Genomic DNA, 25041 nt, shown 5'->3' on the forward strand with positions numbered 1-25041 from the left:
GTATAGTTTTCTTTTAGCTCCGTATATTTATCGATATACTTTCCCATTTCGTATGTTTAGAGAAATGGATTGTAAGAGTCCCCCTCATTGTTGCCTTTTTTCTCTTTGATCCCCTCTGACAGGGGCCGAGGAACGGTTTTCAAAGTGGGGGGGGGGGGGCTGACCATGCAAAAAATCACAATCCTATCGTCATTTTACGTTTTTCTACACGGTATTGAAAAAAAAGCCCCCCGTTTCCGCGACCCCTGTCTAATACTTTTCCTTTTTTTTCATTCAGTGAGGAAGATTTTTTTTATTCTCGGTTTTGTAAATAAGATATTTAACTAATATAAAAACATGATTACATTAATTAATATTGACCTTTACTTCACTCCTGCTTCCCGAAAGTAATTTCTTGCCAACTAAATTTGTTTTATTTCAAAATTTAAACTTCTTGCATAAAGATGATCCCAAAGTGATTTTGAAAATTCACAAGTATAAAATAAATGTTGATCCCTTTCTTCTTCCTTTTCACAGAATGAGCATAAATTGGTCGAAACAAGACCAAAACGGAAAAGGTGGTGGTTCGTGTAAATAATATTATGCAAGACTTTATACTGAAGTTCCCTTTATCGACTATTCAGTGTGCAATATCTCAATCTTAAAATTGTACTTTCTACTTTCTTATTGGTGAGATCACAATCCGTTCTTTAAACCTCTTTATCGTATAGCATCTTATCGAATATATAACTCCCTTCATAATAAATACTTAAAGGACAAGTCCACCCCAACAAAAACTTGATTTGACTAAAAAAGGAAAAATTCAACAAGCATATAACACTGAAAATTTCATCAAAATCGGATGTAAAATAAGAAAGTTATGACATTTCAAAATTTCGCTTCATTTCACAAAAACAGTTATATGAACGAGCCAGCTACATCCAAATCAGAGAGTCGATGATGTCATTCTCTCACTATTTCTTTTGTTTTATATTGTTTGAAATATGAAATATTTGATTTTCTCGTCATTGTCATGTGAAATGAAATTTCATTCCTCCCTGATTACGTGGAATTCCATTATTTTAACATTTTGTGCTTCAGGCAAGGAGGTCCTAATCGTCAAATTCGTAAAAATTGAAATATTGTATAATTCAAACAATAAAAAACAAAAGAAATAGTGAGTGAGTGACATCATCAACTCTCTCATTTGGGTGTGACTGGCTCGTTCATATAACTATTTTGTTAAAAATAAGCGAAACTTTGAAATGTCATAACTTTCTTATTTTACATCCTATTTTGATGAAATCTCCAGCATTGTGCTTGTCTGATTTTTCCCAATTGATTCAAATCAACATTTTTCTGAGGTGGACTTGACCTTTAAGGATTTGTATAGCGCACGTATCCACCTTGCTAGGTGCTCAAGGCGCTCGAGTGCAGCAGAGTGTGGATAAATTTCTTGCTGAAGGAAAACACACCACGGCTAGGATTCGAACCCGCAACCCTCTGTTGAAAGGCGAGAGTAAGAACAACTATAGACAACGACGCGCCCACGCTATCATTATTAAAATCACCACTTTCCGTAACTCTGTACTTCTTATTTACCCACACTTCTAACAAGTCCATGTAAAATTTGGAAGCTGTTACTTTCAATAAACCTGGTATATAGTCACATGATAATAGGCCTATCAAATCTACACCCAAATTTTTAATGACAAATTTAAAGTACTGTATCCATATCATAACTTCATCGTTATTTAATTTTTTTTTTAATCCACATTATTTGCTGTGCCTTTACCTACATAGAGACCATTAACATCTGTAATCCCCTTGATTATAGTTTAAAATCATTGTCTCCTATTAATTTTGTCTTTCTTTCGTTTCCATAAGAAATCAAAAGTTAGTTCATCCAATGATTCATAAATCCATTTTGGAACAGGAGTAAGAGACGCTCGATGGAGAACTTTAGAATAAATATGCACCTTCAAAAGTCGAATCTTCCCCATAAGCGTGTTGTATCCCTTAGATTCCAAAAGTTCAAGAATGTTTAAATTTTGATTAGGATTTCTTTGTAATTTACATCTTCTTTCTTACGTTCATCTAGAGTGAAAAATACTCTTAAAACTTTAAAAATCAATCTCGCCGAAGGCGAAGTCATAATCCAAATACTTACATTAACCTTATACTTTTGTTTTGTCATTATTGATTTTTAATCCAGAATGTTTTTTTAAATTTTGTAAATTAATAAAACTTTTAGTCTATCAACAGATGTTACATTACGAGCAAAAATGTCATATCATCTGCATAAAATGCTTATTTGATTTCTTTATCTTCAAAGTCAATTCCTTCTATCAAATTATCTTTTTGTAATTGATGAGCCATTACTTCAATACAGAAGATAAAAAAGGTAAGGACTAAGAGGATCCCCTTGGACACGAATGAGATTAGTACTATGAACATTATGAATGGTAATTGATTCTACCAGCATACTACAACATCCCCGCTCTTCAAATAAAATAAAAGCTCAGGTCTATAGAATTTCACCTCTAGATATTTTCCACCTGGTAATTTATACCATCAAACGCTGACTTCTATACAGCTGGCATAAGGAACACTTTCACAGTGTTGAGGCAACGACAATGTGCAATTATCGGTGCGATTGGTGTTCTTCATACGCATGTGAATAGGCGATATCACGTTTTCGTAATCATGGTAATATGTGGATCCGGATTGCATAGAGCGTAATCGCAAATTCCATTAGCCACTCAGGGGTATGTGAGTGATCAAGCACTAATCATTCAGGCTCAAGAAGAAATCACGGAGGTAAGTTTTGTGTGTGTGTGTGTAAAACCAGAGAGTTGTTAGGGAGGACCGGGATGAAGTTGCTTTCCTTTGATTCCATGCTCGAGACCGCCCGATAAGTTGCGCGCTAATATCTGTTAACCAGCTGATATAGAAAAAATGTATAATTTATTCTTTAAAACTCAAGTACCATGAGCGAACGCATTTTTTCAACAGCAAAAGGATAAAATAATACTAATAAAAAACCCACACACAAAGTACCCTATATTATGTATATTGAAAATTATAAACCATTGATTGAGTGATCGGAACAAGCTCTAATGTTGAATTTTCGTGAGAAAATAGTTTTCCTCTTATCCACTCTGGATAGAGCACAAATTGTTTGATTGGCACAGTGTTAAATATGAGAAGCATGTTCTTACCACTGCTATGCTAGTACATACAGTATCCTTTTTATGGACAGTCGATGCCCCCCATGGGTGCCTTCAGTGGTGTGTTATTAAGATTAAGGTTGAAAGGAGTGGTTTGTGTTGGGTAATAGTATGCAGCGCTTTGAAACATTTGTATTAAGCGCTATATAAAAAATTGCATATCATTATTATTATTATTGTGTTGTTGAAGGGATGTTTATCGATTGTTTGCTTGAAGTGAAAGCTTTCATAAACTTAAAATGCTCAGCAACAATGAAACCAACATTCTCATCTTTTGCAAATTAAACATCTTTAAACTTTTTGAAATAACAGGGTTCAACATTATTCCAAACATATTTAATCTGTTACCATAAGAATGCACCATGTGTGGACCTACACGTATCGGCTCATTCAAACCCGGTCCATCCTCGAAGCAATTGGAAATTCACGATTAGGAACATCGGTAACATGATATCATTAGCATTAAAATAACGCAGCATTGTAAAGATGAATAATCATGCTTTCCGACGATTGTTACGGTCTTAAACTGTAAAACTCTTGCTTTAGTGTAACTCGCTCCCTAGCTTATTAAAAATGTGTCCAGTGTGTGCGCGCACTGCCTCTGTGTTGTTTGGTACCATTAGTTTGTACACCAACGCAACGGATGCACGCAAAGGATTCACTCATAGAGATGCATATTATTGACACTAGAGGGCGGACTTCATCAAATTGCTGTGAATCCATGTTCGGGGCGGCCGCCATCTTAAAGAGGGCAAAAAATAGGTTGCTGTACGTGCATTACCTATGATGTAGATCAGGGCTTGGTCTGAAGTTTCCCCTCCTTTCAGTTAATTTTGAGGAAATCATGCCGGGATCGTGTGCTGCTTTCGGTTGTACATCCAGAAGGAAAAAAGGCAGTGGTATTTCCTTTCATAGAAATCATACGGTGCAATCACTGATTATCCCATTAAATATAATATTGGAGACTATGCGACGTTAGCTATATTTAATACCACGGGTGTTAAATCTATCATCAACCCAATCAATAAAGGACCACACCATCTGGTGTTGGAGTTACACTGCCACTGGTGTTAAGATTACCAACATTTAGGATGTTAAAATATATCAACACCAGTCTTGGTGTTCGATTTGAACACGAGTCGGATAATGTTATGAAGTTGACACCATTTGATGTTCATTTGACACCCTCGAACACCTGCAGAAGCGAAAATTTTAACGAAAGTTTAAATCACCCATTGGTGTAAAAAAAATACCAACATCAGCTTTGGTGTTGTTTCACGGTTCGGATTCACACCATTTGGTGTCCGATTTCAAGTTCTTCAACACTTGCAGCCTGGCGGTGTAACTTAACACTAGGGTATTTTTTTTAAATATATAACCCAACAACAGAGTGTTGAGTTACTCTAGTGAAGTGTAACTTCAACAATAATTTTTGTTGAAATATTTCTATCCAACACCTGTCACGGTGTTGTTTCAACACTTCTGAGTATTTGGTGTTTATTTTACACTCTAAGTGTTGTTTCAACACAGTATATTGCTTGAACACTGAGAGTCAAATGAGCACCAAATAATGAGAACATATGAACACTCTAAAGTGTTAAGTTGACCTTATCTGACACCCTTGTCACGGTATATGCTATATGATGGCTTATATTGAATAACTACTAAAAACTCAGTCGACCTCGTAGTTTCCCCCCGTTTTCTGGATGTTCAGTCCATCTCCTTTATAAAATATGCATGGTTATCATACATTTTAACATAAAAATGTTTTGCCTTGTGATTTTAACGTTGCATACAGCATTAAATTGAAAATATAATGTAAAAAAGTAAAATATGTGATATTCTCCCATAGAGCCGTGTGTTATAAATCCGCGCTCTTGCCCTCTTTAAGATGGCGGCTGCGTAATACATGGAATCACAGCCGCATTACGCGCGCGTCAATGCGAGCGATTACTCTAGTGTCAATAATATACATCTCTATGAATTCAAAGAGCATTCAAAGCAATCACCGCAATATTTGTTGGCAATATTATTACATACAAATATCGAATGAAGTGCATTAGATTGTACAAATTAACGCCCTCAATTATATAATTACTCCCTAACATTACACAACTGATATAGTACGATTCTTTCAATAATACTCGCGTAGTTTATGGAAAATTGATGGTACCCTGTAGGCCTACAGAAGTATGCGCTCGTAAATTAGATTTCCAATAGAACACTTTTTCGCGAACTTACCCGGCGAGTTACACTATAAGCCCATGTCGCTTTTAAGATCGTAACAGACGATACCATATTTATGTATGATGATGGTACACTAAGAAATTAATTACCCTACAAACCCGAGTTGCAGAACATTTATTGAGGGGTTTATACGCCTAAATTTCTTTGTGGGTGCCGATGTAACTGTATAAATGCATAAAACACACCTTTCCACATTTTAAAATACTTGTGAATAAAATTGAATATTACATGGTTTATTTGTTTGTAAACCACTTAACGCATTATGGCCATAGTGTCAAGTGTCTGAAAGAACTTATTGAATGATCGCATGAACCTATAACAGCAGCTGTCTGAGTTTTCTAAAACATCTGTCATAACGTAATCAATAATTATTACAGAACTGGGTAGAAATGGTAATTAAGGCGTGTGCCGGTTTCGATTACTATTCATGTATTCAATGATTATATGATACGACCGTTTCGTTTGTATTTCTCGTCATTTTCAGTTTATGCTGGGAAACTATAATAGGGAAACGCGATCTACGCAGTAAGTCCTGTTCTTACAATTATGCCTGTTTCATTTTGCTTTCTAATCTAAACAATAATTACTGTTGAAAGTGATTTGCCATATGTTGTGATTATGTAATCATGAAATGTGCAATTACTCTGAATAAATTATTCATTTTGCTTTCTAATCTAAACAATAATCATTGTTGAAAGTACTTAATATAATCTTGTACGTTTTAAGTATTCATATCGTTGGTGATTTTAAGTCCATTTGATTTATTTCAAGATACAGGACAGCCCGCTAGACCGAAGGTCCGCGAGACCGAGGGTCCGTGAGAACGAGGGCCCGCGAGACCGAGGGTCCGCGAGGCCGAAGGTCCGCGAGACCGACCTTTTTTCCTTTCATCGGTACCCGCGGTCAAGTGGTTTAAGGCGCCTCGTTGCTGCGGCGTTTGTTTTATGTAAACAGGATCATGGTCCTTCAATTGAAAGTAGCAAACAATTGAATAATTTGAGCATTGAGCAATGTTTATCTTTAACCAAAATGTTTTTCCCTTTTTCTGGTATACAACTCCAAATTAATTTCGATTCACATAAATAATTTCCTTTTTTCTTTAATTATGCATGAAAACACAGTATATCCAATTAATAGTCCGTCGTTGTTATTAACGGAGGGAGAGAAAATGTTGAATTGCGGAAAATCCGACGATTCTTTGAATCGTTCCTTGTCTGTATCCGCTCTTCTTACGTTTTCTGCCTGAAATGGGGAGGGACACAGCCAAAAATTCTCCGTTATCTAAGTCTAAAATTAATGGGGAAGCTACGCTCTAAATTACAGGGATTTAAAATAAGTCCACATGGACTGTAGTTAGGGACCAATCGAAGTCCGGATTTAGTTTGAATCCATAAGATTCATTTTTAAATCTCGAAAGTTTTATATTTAAATCATTTGAGATTTAAATTTAAGTCTTTAGGACTAAAACTAAATCCAGAAATCGACTGGTCCCTAACTACAGTCCAGTTGGACTTATTTTAAATCCCTGTAATTTAGAGTGTAGGATTTAATTCAAGGGGGCGGTAGTCAGCACGCAAAGCGTGTGAAACACTAACTGAGCGCGCAAAACGCGTTTCCGGGGGGGGGTCATGCATGGAGGGAGAAGCTGTGACTATCCCTTGAACTATTCCTTGTCTGCTCTCGCTCGTCTTACGTTCTCCTATACCATGTATACCTTTTTATTTTCTCGCTCACGTTCCCCCCTTTTTCGGGGGGGGGGGGGGTGGCGTTGTTGTTGTTTGCTACGAAGGTGTAATCGATATAAACATATTGTTCAATTTCATTCATTCATTCAACTACTACAGTATTCAGTAATAGATTCCTTTTTTCATATCATTTTTTAGATAACATTTCTATGGAAGCTTAAAAGTGCCACCGAGATGTTGAGATAATTATCTTGGGAAGTCGATATCTTGATAGCAAAAGATAAGATGACGAGATCGCAGATCTCATCATGTCGACATCTTTTAGAAGAGATGATGAGATGACAAGATCCCGGATCTCATCATGTTGACATCTTTTAGAAGAGATGATGAGATGACGAGATCCTGGATCTCATCATGTCAACATCTTTTAGAAGAGATGATGAGATGACGAGATCCTGGATCTCATCATGTCAACATCTTTTAGAAGAGATGATGAGATGACAAGATCCCGGATCTCATCATGTCAACATCTTTTAGACGAGATGATGAGATGACAAGATCCCGGATCTCGTCATGTCGACATCTTTTAGAAGAAATGGTCAGATGACAAGATCTTCGATCCATGATCATGTCATCTAATCATCTCTTCTTAAAGATGTAGACATGACGAGTTACGTATGGAAGCTTAAAAGTGCCACCGAGATGTCGAGATAATTATCTAGGGAAGTCGACATCTTGATAGCAAAAGATAAGATGACAAGATCCCGGATCTCATCATGTCAACATCTTTAAGAAGAGATGATGAGATGACAAGATCCCGGATCTCATCATGTCAACATCTTTTAGAAGAGATGATGAGATGACAAGATCCCGGATCTCATCATGTCAACATCTTTTAGAAGAGATGATGAGATGACAAGATCCCGGATCTCATCATGTCAACATCTTTTAGAAGAGATGATGAGATGACAAGATCCCGGATCTCATCATGTTGACATCTTGTAGAAGAGATGATGAGATGACAAGATCCCGGATCTCATCATGTTGACATCTTGTAGAAGAGATGATGAGATGACAAGATCCCGGATCTCATCATGTTGACATCTTGTAGTAGAGATGATGAGATGACAAGATCCCGGATCTCATCATGTTGACATCTTGTAGAAGAGATGATGAGATGACAAGATCCCGGATCTCATCATGTTGACATCTTGTAGAAGAGATGATGAGATGACAAGATCCCGGAACTCATCATGTCTACATCTTTAAGAAGAGATGATTAGATGACATGATCATGGATCGAAGATCTTGTCATCTGACCATTTCTTCTAAAAGATGTCGACATGACGAGATCCGAGATCTTGTCATCTCATCATCTCTACTACAAGATGTTGACATAAAATAAATAAGTAAAATGAGCAGAGTTAATGATAAAGTAGTGTCAGTGAAATAAGGCATCGTAAGTTTATTCTGTAAGTAGCAGAAATACCCCTCCCTGCAACCCCCCCCCCCCCCCCGAGAGACGTTTCGTGTGCGCAGTACGTGTTTCGCACGATTCGCGTGCTCACCAACGCCCACTAAACGCCATTGAAACTTATTAGTTACCGTGAATTATTCCCCCCCCCCCCCGATAACAGGCACCTGTTACGCCGCTGCAACGAGGCGTCTTAAACCACTCGACCGTGGCAACCGATTGACGGGAAAAAAGTCGGTCTCGCGGACACTCGGCCTCGCGGACCTTGGGTCCAGTGGTCGGACCCCACATCGGCGTATTTTAATTAGGTAAATTTGTTTAACTAATCACTCTAATTTTCCGTTTAATGAAAGGGGATGGGCGGGGGTATTAGGACACGAAAATTGACTAGTAATCAGACATTTACTTAATTACATTAAAAAAGAATGACTCCCTAGAAACAAGTTGGATTGTTTCAAAAAAGTGCTGTCCTTTCATTGTTTAAACTGAAATACTGAACACAACCTGTTAGGAAACAAATCTTCAGCTACAAATATCATGACAGTTACCAAAGACATAATATTTACTGTATACAATGAATATATACATATCTTTAAATACATACTGTGCTTATACAGTATGCTGGCCTGCCGAGAGGGAGAGGGGGCTTTAAAAATGGGTAACATTATCTGTGTAAATGGAGGAGATGTGTAGTAGTATTTCGAGCATGCTCTCCCTGCTGTACAGATGAGGGGTGAGGGATGGGGGACATGGACCCTAACATTTTCACAACGAAAAGAAAAGAAAGAGAAAAGCAATTAAGAAAATGATAAAAAGATAATTGTAAGGGTGAATTTAATTATTCTATGAATATCGTCTAAAAATGTGGTAGTTTTGGTTTTAACAAGATTGAAACGTTTGCTCGCTCCCTCGCATCTCTTTTTGAATTTTTGCTCCACACACTATTTCTGGCCTCCTAAAAATATTTGGCTTTTTAAGCTTCTTTTCAAATTCCCTGTTTTTAATAGTCACGAAACCAACAATGACGGATTTAGTCTTAAAAGAGTTTTAAGATCCCGCGAATCATTCAATTCGAACGCATGGATGGACCGTGTGGTGTGGCGCTTTTTCCCCATTCATTGACAGGTCAAGAAGTTCATTTAGCCTAGTTTATATAAAAGACGTGCATTTTCTCTTGAGGTGGTGGTGCTTATAACGTATAGAAGCGTGGTCCTTATACGTTATAAACTGATGAAGGAAAATAGGCAGTGAAATACGGCGATTTTGTGCAATATGAATTCGGGAACTTTCGTCAACATCATGGTTTCAACTTTTCCCACCCGTTTTTTGGATGTGACGATATTATACAGGTGAATATGTTGTATTAACCGTACGATTTATTTGATCATGTTTAATCAGAATAATGGTAACATTTCCATATTTTTTTCGAGAATAAAGGCAAAAGCTTCACTCTTCTCTCCGGGGGGGGGGGGGCACTTACATTGAGGAGTGGCTACCATGCGCGACCACGATGCACGATAGGGCACGTTACGTACGTAACGTGATAAGGGTGTCAAAAACACAAAAATAATAAATATATATTTTCTGATGAATTTATCCCTAAGTATCATTCTACTTGTGACAACTTTTCTATATTACATGTTAATTCCAGAAGTCTTGTTCGTAATTTTGACGACTTACAGCTTCTTCTGAAATCTCTAGATTATAAATTTACCGCTGTCGGGATTTCTGAAACATGGTTTCGTGATAATATTTCAATTGATATGTATAATATTGATGGATATTCCCTTGTTCACACTGATAGAGTTGGTAGAAATGGAGGAGGTGTAGCATTGTATATAAGAGATGGCATTAATTATAACTTGTGCAATATGATATCATTAAGTAAAGATCACTGTGATACTGTTTTTGTTGAAATTAATCAACCAAAAAAGAAATCTCTTGTAGTTGGTTGCATTTACAGAGTACCCAATACTGATATAACTTTATTCAACGAAACACTTTCAAATATTCTTACTGACATTAACTACTCAAAAAAGGACATTTATCTATTAGGTGATTTCAATATTAACTTAATCAATTATAACGTTGACAACAAGACAAATGAATTCTTAAATACTCTTTTTTCATGTGGCCTTTTTCCATCTATTAACAAACCTACACGTGTGACAAGGCACTCTGCTACGTTAATAGATAACATTTTTACTAACTGTATTGATATGAACAATAAGTGTGGTATAATTTATTCTGATCTTTCGGATCACTTTCCAATTTTTCATGTTACTGACACCATGTCTATTCCAATTCATTTGCATCATTGTAAGTCACGTATTATAACTGAAGAAAAAATATTGACATTTCAGAGAAAGCTTCTATTAATCGACTGGTCACCAATCTATAGTAATTCAGATGTTAATGTCTCATATGACCTATTTATTCATAAACTCACTTCCCTATACTCTGAATGTTTTCCTTTAACCAAAATTAAAATAAAAAAGTACAATAAACCTTGGATTACTCATGGTATCATGAAATCTATCAAAAGAAAACATAGACTTTATTGTTGCTATATAAAAAAAGAGACTCTCAAAGTCGAAATAAGTATACTGAGTATAAAAATACATTAACCTGTACTATTCGTCAGTGTAAAAAAATCTTTTATGAAAACCTATTTAGCAAAACAAAAGGCGAAATGAAAAAAAACCTAGTCTGAAATTAATAATATATTAGGTAAAAAGAAAGACTCACCTCCATCTCATATGTATTTTAACCATGAAAAGATTTTTAGTAAAACATCAATCAGTGAAGCTTTTAACAAGTATTTTGTTAATGTTGGTAAAACCACGCAAGAAAAGATTCCTAATCCCGTCTCTCATTTCACTGACTATTTATCAAACCCTGTACCTTCTTCTTTATTCTTTAATCCCACTTCCAATACTGAAATAATTAATGTTCTGTCGTCCATGAAAACTTCTGCTTCACCTGGTCCTGACTCTATTGCTGGTCGTGTTATAAAGAAGTGTATTCATTCCATTGTAAACCCTCTTTGTTATATCTTAAATGAATCTTTATCACAAGGAATAGTGCCAGATAAGCTTAAGACTGCTTTAGTTGTTCCCATCTTTAAAAGGGGTGATCGACATGACATTGTAAACTACCGTCCAATTGCTTTATTACCATTCTTTTCCAAGTTATTAGAAAAGTTAGTATATACCAGGTTGTACAAATTTCTAACAGTTAATCATGTTTTAATACCTCAACAATTTGGATTTAGGAAGAACTTTTCTACTGACCTTGGTGTCCTAAATTTATTTAACAAAATTTCAAAAGAAATAGATGATGGTAATTTTTGCCTTGGTGTCTTTATGGATCTGTCTAAGGCTTTTGACACCATTGATCACCACATATTGTTAAAAAAATTAGAATATTATGGAGTTCGAGGAATTCCCCTTCAGTGGTTTCTTAATTATTTATTTAATAGAAACCAACATGTGGTGATTAATGGTGTCAAATCACGACACAGAGACATATCTTGTGGAATTCCTCAGGGCTCTGTGTTGGGTCCCCTCCTGTTTCTTGTTTACATTAATGATATAATTAATAGCTCCCCAATTCTAAACTTTTCATTGTTTGCTGATGACACAACAGTCACATTATCTCACAAAAAATAAATAATCTTGTCTCATCAGCAAACAATGAATTAAGAAAATTAAACAATTGGTTCGTTTGCAACAAACTTTTTCTGAATTTAGACAAAACAAAGTATATCATTTTTCGAACTCGAGGCAGGAGGGACCCTCCTCATTCTCTAAATATTTTTCTTGGTGGACATAATATAAAACAAGTAAAACATTTTCAATTTTTAGGAGTAATTTTTAATGAACACCTCTCTTGGAAACCACATCTCAATTCAATCTGTACCAAAGTTTCAAGATCTATTGGAGTTATTTCTAAAATTAGACATTTTGTTCCCCATTCAATTTTAATTACTCTTTATAACAGTATCATACTTCCTCATTTAAATTACTGTAACATTGTATGGGGTCATACATTCAAAACACACTTAGATAAATTAATAATTTTACAAAAGAAAGCAATAAGACTTATCTCAAATGCTCCTTTTAATAGTCATACAAAGCCTTTGTTTTTACAATCAAATTTATTAACTTTAAAAGATCTGATATCATTAAATTCACTAGTTTTTATGTACAAGCTTAATGCCGGAATCTTACCACCTCTCTTCAGTGACATTTTTGTTTCAAATTCTCAAATCCATTCTCATAATACTCGTCACAGCAAATGCCTACGCCCTCCATATGTTCGAACATCCATTGCTTTTAATTCATTTAAGACTTACTTCCCCAAACTATGGAATGAAATTCCAAATGATATAAAAAATAGTTCTACTTTATCAAGATTTAGATCTTTATGCAGGAAAATGTTATTTTCTGTTTATTGATCGAATGCATATGATCTCACATCTTACATTAGTGCTGCCCCCCCCCCCCTTTTTTTTTTTTTTTTGCTGCAGGAGTGTTTCTTTTAATTTTGATCTGGGATTTTTACTCCTTAATTTTGTCAATTGTAATGTATTAATGTATCGCGTGGTGACCCCTTTCATAAGCATTGCTTCTCTGGGGTCTCCGAACCATCTATTTGTTTGTTTGTTTTTCTGATACTTTGTTGATACTGTATATTGTACTGTTTTTATCCTTTTGATGGTTGAATAAATAAATGAATTGAATTGAATAAATGAATTGAATTGAAAAAAGGGTATCTGTTTCGCTAGGAAAATTACGTGTTTAGGGTCGAATTTGCGGGGATGATAAAACGAAATTTAAATGTTTTATAAAGGATGTCCTTTTTGCCCCAACACTTTGTGTTTAGAGTCCGATTTGCGTGTGGTGTAGAAGCTGGGGTCCGAGTACTAAACCAAACAAGTTAAAGCCGACGACCGAAGGACCCGTAACAATAAAACAGTCCTGTACTTGTTTAGGGGTTCATTTCAGGGAATATTTGCCAAGAGTGTCGTTTTTGTTTCCAATACTTGTTAAGGCATGGATCCTAGGATCCATGGTTAAGGGTACTAGGGTTTCACACGCCTATACTTATTCGGGTGCATTTTCAGAATATGGAAATTACGTGTTTAGGGTGCGTTTCGAGACCCCATGGTCATGATGGTCGCGCATGGTATCCACTCGTAAATGGAAGTGGCCCCCGGGTCTTCTCTGTAAGAGCTTTCTATTAAATGTCCATGCTCGAAATCATTTTAATAACAGTTTGTTAGAAGAACGACAGTATATGCCCAGTTTTGTGATTTCGGTTAGTTGCATTAAAGTAACCGTTTCATTGAGGTCTATAATGTCTAGCATGTCTATCGGCGGTAATTTGTGGTAATTTTCCATTTGGAGATCATTTTTTTTCAAATACTGTACACTTTGATAATGGACAGTGCGTCACAATTCTTCCACGCATCACCGCTGTGAACTGATGTGTTAATTTGGACATTCTTTGTTGCAACAATGGTCATTATGTAATCATGACTCGTTGCACAAAAGACGAGTTTGGCATTTTTCCAATAATCTTTCGTCAAAGAGCAACTTTTATGTTAAATGAAGTCCAGCAGAGAAGCAACGAATCCGAAATATTGACAATTTAAACGATACGTCTTTAAAATATATTCCTCGTTTTTAAGTAATATTCAGAGAAATTGAATGGGTGTGAGATTTTAAATAAGTGTAAAACCCCCGAAATTCATGGATCTATCCATGGAGGATTATTCTATTGTTACTGGGGTGATGAGCATTGTCACGGCACCCCCAGTAACAATAGATAATCCTCCGTAGATAGGTCCACGCCAAAATTTACAGGCTCTTGTAAACCTATAATTTGTAATTAAAAAATTCATATCATACATTAATGGTGCTAGCTGATTCTTATAATTTTGAATTGTTAGGGCATGTATATATATCTTTCTCATTTTCAATGCCCTTTTATTGTTCTTTAGTCTCCGTGATGGTCATGATGAGATACCAGCTGGGAAGCATCATGCATTGAGAGAATGTTGTATGACGCTATTGCAAAAATGAGGGCCATGAGTTCATTGATATTATACTCTAGTTTACAAGTATTCAAAATAAAGCCAGATCGGCTGTGAATACTGAAAAGTCGAATCTTAGATTTACATCTATAAACGTGTGGAATGAGATATAAGCTGTTAAATTTGCATTTAGATCTTTGAGATTTAAAAGTTAATCAATCAATAAGATTAAAACTGAATTCGGCTAGTCACTATTCCTATCCGCGGCAAGCTTTCAATGTAAGGTGTACGTGAGAAAACCTCTTGGACAAAAATGTATCCCACAAGTTCGAAATGAAGGAATAGGGGCGCTTTCCTTCCAGAAATGTTCACATTCTGGAATATGTATTATATTTTCACAAAATTCTTCACAAACATTCAAGAGAGTACAGTATACAAAAAGGCCTATAAATGTGTGAATCAGCTGAACTGGTGATTGCCCCCCCCCCCCACTTTTTATCTATCATATTCGCAAAATTCTTCCCAAACATGCCATACATCCTGGTCCCCCACCCCCCACCCCCCCCAAAAAAAACACCAACAAATCATGTGCATGCTCATCTACCATTATAACTGTTGTGTAGATTTCCGCATTCTCCCGAAAGTATTTCAGACTATACGTGGAACTCAACCAACCATGGCAACTACATTATTTGAAAAGCGGAGAGGATAAGGTAAAATGACCGACCTCACGAGTGAATTTGGAATGCATGAAGAATCTAGTCAGCGTTGAATTGTAACAGATTCCAAATTTTCCATTGGATGGGAAGGTTAGGGGTGGTATTTGACAAGGTATTTATTAGAAGTAACATAGCAGCCCATCGTATTTTTTATTGACACATACCTTTACCCTTATCAACACTCATGACTCAAAGAATTGATATTGAATATTTCAGGTAAGAAATATTTACACGATTATAACACCAAACATAAAATGAAGATGGTCGCGGAAAGTCACTCAGTAGCTGTTGAGATGTCAATTACGTGATCTGGATCAGTTTTACTAAATCTTATTAAATTATGGAGCGAGGGGAAGCAATCCAAATTCCAACACCAGCACCAACACCAAGGCCAACATCTGACTTGAAATCACCCTATGATGTACATGTCTGGTCGTGATTATGTGAGCTATATGGCCATAAGCGCAAATTGAATTACCCCCCCCCCCCTTCCGCCTCGGTGCTATATTTTTCTACGATATTTTCCTCCTGGCTTTAGAATAGGGTTAATGTATTCAAACACAAAACATCATAAACATTCATGAAAACGAATCGAAAATTAACGAGTCGATCAACTCGTCAGCATGACGCAATACCACAATCCTTGCGCTTACAACGGTAACTTTAAGCAAGAATTGAGGCGAGGATTGGACGAAATACAAGAAGTCTTGTAAATTGTCTTTGTAAGACCTTTCGTTTGGATGTGATGTAATTTCTGGTATAATCGAATGTTCGTTTGATGTTTAACAATTCTGCATTTATTCAGATCGTATTGATGTGTAACATGTTTAAGTAATCTTGAGATATAAAACGGCTTACAACTTCTCCCTCTCTCTCTTCCCCTCTCTCTAGATTGAAGTTCAATGAAATAACAACCTTGGTTAGAGAAGAACATACATCTCCACTGCACTAGAAGATTCCCCCGCCCGTTCGTCTTTCCCCTGAGATGCCATGGATTGCTGCGGGGATATTTGTAGCACCATCAGCCGCAGGAAGCAGCTTGGAAGTGCTGAAGAGGCCTTCGAGACATCCCTCAGGCGTTCTTTAACCACATTTCAGCTGACGATAATGGGCATAGCTGCGATGATTGGTGCCGGTCTTTTCGTTCTCACCGGCGTTGAGGCCAAGGAAGTTACTGGACCTGCCATTGTTGTCTCCTATGCCATTGCCACTGTTGCTTCGATACTGTCCGCTCTGTGCTATGTGGAGTTTGCCTGTAGGATTCCGAAGACAGGATCTGCATACACCTTCACGTACATCGCCATAGGCGAAATTTGGGCATTCCTTATTGGTTGGAACTTGATCCTTGAGTACGCCATATCCGCTGCATCTGTTTCCTCCTCATTCATGGGGTACCTGGACTTTTTGACTGGGTACCGGATAACCAACTTTACAGTTGACACTCTAATGGGTGGTGAGGTCTGGGACGTTTCTTACCTTTCCCCATACCCGAATATATTTGCCTCTTTATTGGTCATTCTGATATCGCTTTTCATAGCAGCAGGAGCAAACATTTCAGCAGGGGTCACCGTCATATTAATGATCATTAACCTGTCGATCATTGGCGTTATAGTTGTGATGGGATTTACTAAAGCAGATATAAAAAACTGGCAAGATTATGGTGGGTTCGTCCCCAACGGACCAGGGAGCGTGATTGCAGGAGGAGCAACCCTCTTCTTCTCCTTCGTTGGCTTTGATACAATAGCCATGGCGAATGAAGAGACCTTGAATCCTAGAAAGAGTATCCCCAGGGCTACCTTTATTGCAATCCTGTTGACCAGTGTATGCTACATCCTCGCATCTGCCGCACTGACCCTCATGGTACCTTACACAGATTTGGATGAACAATCGGCATTTGCTGCTGCCTTCCAGCAGCGTGGTATAGAGTGGGCAAGGTGGATGGTAGGCGTGGGTGCCCTTTGTGCAATGTTTACTACAATAATAATGAGTCTCTATAGCCTCCCAAGGTCGATCTACGCCATGGCTTCTGACGGAATACTCTTCGAATTTCTAAGCATTGTAAATCAGCATACCAAAGTGCCTGTCTATGCAGTAATGTTCTCCACAATTCTCGTTATCATACCTGCCATGTTCTTTACCTTGTCCCAACTTGTCGAGTTCCTCTCCATTGGTGTCCTTCTTGGTTACTCTTTTGTTGCCGTTGCTGTCATCACCCTCCGATATGGACCTGATGATATAATGCCTGACGCCAGTGCTGGTTTGGAGATGACTTCGCAGGAGAACAAAAATCATAGTCTTACTCAGACAGGAAATGCGAAGTCCTTCGATGACAACTCCATGCTTCTTGACGCAGCGTCCGCATACACACCTGGAACACTTAAACACCAGTTCCGTTCAACACCTTTCCTTCGTGAACTTTGTAGTTTCAAACCAGGGGTGGCAGTCAAGATCGGACTTTGGAGTTCCGTTTTCTTCCAGCTCTGCGCTCTTTCTCTCGTAGAATTCGGGCACGCTGAATTAGCAACAGCAAAAGTTTGGGCAATTCTTCTTTTAATTTTCTTTTGCGTTTGTTCACTGGTCGGCTTGATAGTAATCTCCCTTCATTACCAGAATGTAGACACACGAGATTATTACAGGGTAAGTATTAGCACGACTTATGAAATGTTATGGACGTACTGCCAACCATTACCAGGGTCCATTTCAGAAAGATTTACAAGTGTGCTATCTTTGACATAACTGTATTACCATGGGCACCTTGGTTTTAGTTAGTTGCTTAACCCTGTTACCATGGTATTTGTCATAATGACAAATCAATTATAGTTGTAACTCTTAATGAAACGCAGCCATTGTACACCAAAACCTGTCAACCAATATCATGGCTTGAAATCTTTACTGGAGAGCTAAAAACAATGCAGTTGCAATTGCCAAAGATAATCCTTGGCACCGTAACAGGGCAAATCCAGAAAATCAGCAATTTGCGCGACTTTTTTCAACCTGCTATCGAAACAAACGAAGAAATTTAATTCGATATGTGGTGAAAATAAAGTTCTACCGGGTAGTCATGTACAAAAATGACAACCAACGAAAAAAAAATTCTGTCGTCCATGGGTAAATTAGAGGTAAAAATGTTAAGTGTCCTACGGGACATTTCCGAGTCCAGTACTTGGCACAACATTCACACCTTAATCCACCCATATCCAAACACTTTTGATATTAGAAAATAACTGTAGCATCGGTGCCATGATGCCTAATCTCGGAAACGGTGAAAATTTCACCAGAAAAGTTGAGGAAGTGCATGACGTCTGTAGATTTCTCCCTTTTGACAGGGTTAGAAACTGATGTCATCAATCCCCCAAACTCACAACATTAGTGGGGGTTTTGAAAAGTAGTGTTACAATTATTAATGAGTATTTGGCATCTGCAGTGATAATCGGGAAACTCGAGCGAGTTAACCAAATTATTATAATATGAACAGCCGAAATGAATCTCAACAATGACTTTCTACTTTTTATTGCGTTTATTTTTTTTTAGGTCCCATTCGTTCCTTTGTTTCCTTGGCTTGCTATTTTTGTCAATATATTACTACTACTGAAACTAAAACCGATCACGTGGTTACGATTCCTGGTCTGGGTCGTCGTAGGTAAGTTAATTTCTAGATTTTATTCTTTCTTTATGTTCAAACTATGCGAGTATGCCACTTTGAATAGCGCAGATACTATATTTTACTGCGCTTGACACTTTGTGTCATACTTTTAATGGTAGAAATTATTTCTAGATAGAAGGCGCAATATAAATGTCTATTTTTAGTATTATTATAATTAATGAATACAAAAAAATGAAAATATTTATATAAAAACTGTTATAATTATATTGTATAGTCACTAATAGGTCCGTAAGGCAGTTTCTAAATTTGTCTTTACTACGAATGCCAGCCTGCTGTATCATGTTGTCCTTTAAACATTTAAATTATCAGGATGTTTGAAGCTATATGGAACAACTGTCAGTGGTAGCTATATTTTTTTTGTTTGTGCAGAATACATTGTTTTGCTTTAGTTTTCAGAAAGCTAGACTATGAACAACATTGTTACGAAATAGAATGTATTTCATTTGAATATGGCTCCTTATATGCCGGTCGTTTGGACACGATGACACATAATATTCAGTAGTTGAATTTACCCTACATGTAAACGTTACCAGCATATTATTGAAAAATAATGTCAATTGAAATACGATCCCTACATTTCAAAATCGGTAAACAAGCTCATTATTCACCATCTGACAGCTTTACGTATCATGCTTATGGAGACTAATTTAACGCCTGTCTTTTAGCTTTGGTAAATGGTTAATAATGCAAACTATACAAGAATCTCATTTTAATAACTTGTAGTAGTCGTTTGATTTTTTTTTCAACTACCTATTCACTGTGAATATTTAATGCTGAAATGGAACATATCAATAATGCTACCTGTACTCGAGCCTCGTCTAATATACCAGTCTTAACCCAATACAAACTGGAACCTTGTTATCCCAGTACAAACCCTATGGGAATCATTAATTTCGGTAGGCAACATGTTTAAAAAAAACTTGTCAACCTCCGATACCGTGTGAATACTTCAGTATTCAAAATTAGTTAAACATGTCTAGCGCCCCCTTAGACGATATGTGGATTTTTTTTATACGCCTACGAAACCCGCAAAATAATAATACAAGTGTATGTATATATATGCATACCGACACACATAAATTATAAACCCACACACAGAAACACACACAGACATGTATGCACACCCTCACACACACACACTCACACACAACATACACATATATAAATGCAGGAATTATCTGTCACACTGTTGTCATTTTATCCCCCTGACTTTGTGTATTTTGTTTGTTTTACTGCACTAGAGTTATTATTTTATACGCTGTACTAATATGAACTGTAAAAACTGTGGTGTTAAAACTGACACCAGTTGGTTTTAATAGAGAAACAAACCCTGAGGTGTTAAAATTACACCCTATATATTGCACATAACACCAAAGAATGGAAATATAACAACCAAAGGTGTTGTAATAACACCTTTAAGTGTAAAACTAACACCACCAATTTAACACCGGCGTAAAATAACTGGTGTGGTCCTCTATGTAAACCGGTTAACACCACAGTTTTTGCTGTGTAATAATAATAATAATAATACTTATGATTTATATAGCTTCTTTTCCATTTTAATTAAATGCTCAAGGTGCTTAAAAGATAGCAAGACATGAAGTAAAGAGAACTAAGTACAAGAAAGAGTAAATTACAAATGAGGAAAAACTTCTGTCTTGAAACCTAGTATCTGATGGTGAACAAATGCAATTTTAGATTGCCCTTATAGGATTCTGCAGATATTAACATTAAGCTTCATCGAGTGGCTGATGAATCTTCGGGTGTAACAGTCTGTACTCTGTACAAATAAACATCTAATTAAATAGCTCCATCCTATCATGACACTACATGAGCTCTTGTATAAAATGTAGCTAAGCACGTTTCAGTAACTGCAGTTTTATATTGTCCTAATCCATTATAGAAAGGAATCACAATTGGTAAATGTAGAATGACATAAAAACTTAGAAAAAATGAAAGTCACACCTTTTTTATGGCTATTGTCTGCTTTAATTTAGTAGATAATTATGAGTAATATTATTCAGCGGAATTTTATTAATCAATTTGGCACAATATTTCTCATTTTCTAGGTATATTCATTTACATGACATACGGCTATCGGCACAGTAAAGCTGGGAGAATATCACCCCAGAGATTTGGAAATGATGACCTCGATGCTGGAAACCATGGCAACGGATCTACAGAGAATGCTGCATCATATGGAAGTACCGATTAGGGATCAAAAGAGGAAACTCCAGGCATTCGTCTGTTGTAACTACCTTCTAGGGGAATATCCTAATTCATCAGTGGCCCGTATTCTGAAGTCAAGTGGGACCATGGTCAGTCAGCAAAGTATCTGGGGCCCGTGTGGGTTATCTATGGGCTCATCTGGGCTTAGATTATGGGCCCCATATGAGCTGCCCATATGGGCTTTGCACCATCCAAACCATCAGAGGCCCATATGGGCCATGTGGGTTTCATATGGGGAAAATCTGGTCAAGCCCACATGAAACCCATGTAAACCCCACATGGCTCATCTGGGCCCCATATGAAAACGATACTGTGTTTTATATGGGTCCCATGTGGGCCACATGTAGGTTCACGATGTTTTAATCTATGAAAAAAAAATTGAATTGTGTCATAAAGGTGACTTTACAACCCAATATTCTAATCACTAACATCTTTTCATATCCTATAATCCTACATTTTAACCGTAACTCGTAATCCTATCCTCATCCTATCCTACATCTAACCGCTAAATCTTGTTATCGACTTCTATATATAGAGCGAGTATGCTATACTTGACAGGCTATGGTTAATAACAATTTTAAATATTTAACATTGAAAATTTTCTCCTGACATTAAATGTTTCGATTCTTAATTTTATAGTAATATATTACATACTTTTCTGAAACTTTTCATGGTGGAATCCTTGCATAAACATAAACATATTAATTGTTGTAGCTGTATTAGCTAAAATTTTGGTCATTTACTGTTGTACAATGTATGTTCATGAATGCAGTCCAGATCGATCGATACTAATGATGCCACATGGCCCATATATATCCCATATGGGGCCCAGATGTTTTTAGCCATATGGGTTTCAAGTGGGCCAGCCCATACGGGGATTATATGGGACATATGGCCCACATGAAACCCATGTGGGGCCAATGTTGGCCCAGATACTTTGCTGACTGGGCTGTGTTAAAATTGTGGGGGCCAAAAAATAAAAAAATAAAATAAAAAAAAAGAAAGAAGAAGCTGATATTGTAGATCTATATTTGATATTTTTTTCCCTTTGCTGCCACAATACAGAATAAAAGTGGATAAATTAAAATAAAAAAAAGATTTGTCCCCAAATTGGCTTTCCATAGTTAAAGTTTCAATCCACCCCAGAAAAATGTCGATTGTGATAAATAAAGAAAAATTAAAATAGGATAACGCTGAAAATTTATCAAAATTGGATGTAATAAGAAAGTAATGACATTTTAAAGTTTCGCTTATTTTTCACAAAAACAGTGAAATGCACAACTTAGTGACATGCAAATAATGAAAATAATATTAATGATGATAATGATAATAATAAGAAGAATAATATCAACGGTACATTTACCCAGGGTGGCCACTTCAGTTACGAAAACTCTTCTCCCAGTGGGCCTAGGACACTCCAAACGAGACAGATGATGATACCTATTTTTATTTTTTTGAATTACACAATATTTCATTTATTTAAACAGATTTGATGATAATAACCAACTTGACTTAACCATATAGCATTAAACAATGCTAATTCTACATGTTCAGGGTGGAATAAATCGTTGTTTCACTTGACAATGAAGAGAAAATTAGAGTATTTCATAATCAATATAGTACAATACAAAAGAAATAGTGAGTGGATGACGTCACGAGTCTCGTCATTTACATACCGACCAGGATGTTGATATAACTGTTTTGTGAAATTAGCGAAACTTTGAAATATCACAAACTTTCTCATCCAATCTTGAAGAATTTTCAGTGTTGCGGTTGTTGGATTTTTCTCTTTTTATTAAAACCAACTTTTTGTTGGGGTGGACTTGTCCTTTAAACTAAAACTTAAACCCAGGGGGGCGTTTCATCAGTATTTTTGTCCGACAAGTTGTCAGATCTGACATCTTTCCTGGATTCTGATTGGTCGAGAAGCACTGTTACTATGGTAACTGTCGGATGAAACAGGACTTGTCAGATAAAACGTCCGACAAGTCCCCTCATGAAACGCTCCCCAGGATTTGATTTAAACCTCAGTTCAAAATGCGGCCCATTGAGCAGAGGCATCTCGAAATCCATTTTCAAATTATGAAGAACCAGCAAAATAAAAGCCAATGAAATCAGTCGACGATGGACATGTATTGTTGTTCGCAGCCAAGAGTGTATTCATTATCAGGCAGATACTAAAGTCCACCCCATTTGGACACAAGTCTATTGTAACTGCCATTATCATCTTTTCCATTCAAACTATGACTGTTATTGAATTCAGAGCCTAGTTGTCATTGTAGTTCCAACAATTTCAAAATTATCTTTTGTTATCTTTTATGAAACGGGCCATATGGTCCGCGAGTCCATGTTTGAATCGAGCAAGATTCCCAGGACACGGTCAAGATCCTGCCGACCTTGTCCAACTCTATTTGGAAACACTGTACCTTTACAAAATTTCGTTTTAAATCATTTTTAGATTCTGTTATAACTTGAACTCTGTTTAGCGTTGCTCCACTACGAGCAACCATTTTGTTCGCTTATTTCAAACTCTTTTGGCAAATTCTAAAAACTTGATCCCAAACGGGAGTCAAACTTTATATCGGGGATGGGGTTATACCTAACACGAAAAAGCTGTGCCTTTTCCCCTCTTTCCAGCAATGAAGCTACACGACACCACAAGATATTACATTACTGAAAATAAATAATTTCCCTCTTTTTTCTTAATCTTTCTCTCACTTCGTCGCCACTTGATTAAAAAAAATAGAAAAAATGAGGGGGGGGCAAGGCGATGTAGCTTCACACTACTGTTGATTGAGCGACTTTGGCTTCCAAATTATGTCTTCTGTATGCTCAAGAAAAGCAAACAAGGATTGAAATATTCTCCCAACAATAGAACGCATGAGAGTATGCGAACTCAAAGTGAATTGTTTGTCTTCTCAGTTTTTTATCATAGCGTATTTGGTAATTTATTGTTTGACTCTGTGATCAGTATGATCCCAATAGACTAGCATAGCCTAGTTCAAATCAAGGTCGGATTCTATTCAATTGTATTGCCATGTACTTTATGAAATTACACAGGACGAGATTTAAATGGCAAACAGAGCAAGGTTACGACCAAATAATGAATACCTCAATATTTTTATTTTTTTTGGAAGAAACTTGTTAACATGGTTTTCTCTTGTTTAGTTTGGTTTCATGAGTTTCTATTTCAGATTATAATTAGGGTGAAAGGGCTCCGTATTTAAATTCTAATGTTTAAATCTAACTTTGAAACACAATTGGATAGTTTTGTTTTAGAGTTGGATTCAAGGTAACCGTCACGCCCAGTCATAAAAGGGTAGCCTAATGTACCCTACTAGAAAGACTTACAACTTAATGTAGAACTTAGTGATTTCTCCCTATTTTATGAGGTATCTCATTAGTCTGGTAAAAATGTAAATAAAATTAAAATCAATTCAAGCGCCTTTAATTAAGGCAAAATGAGATTTTGTGCTTATTTCCAAATATCTTTTGAGTACATATAAGAAATGCAACGCATTTAAAGTGATTGGTTAACATTGGTTTGACTTTTAAAAAATCTGAGCTAGAAGGTCACACTTGTCACCTGTGTCTGTGATATGTTCCAAAAATGAAGCCCTGAAAAAATTGCGTTCGAAAATGATTATTTAGTGCTTCAAAAATTGAAATATACAGTGACCGGAAACACCATCTTACTTTCATCCCATACACTTATGTGTACTATTTAGGTGTCTATAAGACGCCCATTTACTAAATCCGGGCTTGCCTTGTAGT

General features: G+C 36.6%; 1 protein-coding gene across 2 annotated transcripts; it reads left to right on the forward strand.

Annotated features, from left to right (window-relative positions):
- The first annotated feature begins 2704 nt into the window (after positions 1–2704).
- LOC121427737 (cationic amino acid transporter 4-like) lies at positions 2705–22267 on the forward strand. 2 transcript variants are annotated; one of them, XM_041624277.1, is made up of 4 exons: positions 2705–2799; positions 16266–18011; positions 18906–19014; positions 21108–22267. In XM_041624277.1, exons 2-4 carry the CDS (start codon positions 16365–16367, stop codon positions 21251–21253), a joined length of 1902 nt encoding a protein of 633 aa, XP_041480211.1. In that variant the 5' UTR covers positions 2705–2799; positions 16266–16364; the 3' UTR covers positions 21254–22267. The 2 variants fall into 2 exon arrangements, with proteins under 2 accessions (XP_041480211.1, XP_041480210.1); XM_041624276.1 differs by lacking the exon at positions 2705–2799 and adding an exon at positions 9717–9964.
- Positions 22268–25041: the final 2774 nt, after the last annotated feature.

Source organism: Lytechinus variegatus, chromosome 14 (assembly GCF_018143015.1).
Source record: "Lytechinus variegatus isolate NC3 chromosome 14, Lvar_3.0, whole genome shotgun sequence".
NCBI classification, from domain to species: domain Eukaryota; kingdom Metazoa; phylum Echinodermata; class Echinoidea; order Temnopleuroida; family Toxopneustidae; genus Lytechinus; species Lytechinus variegatus.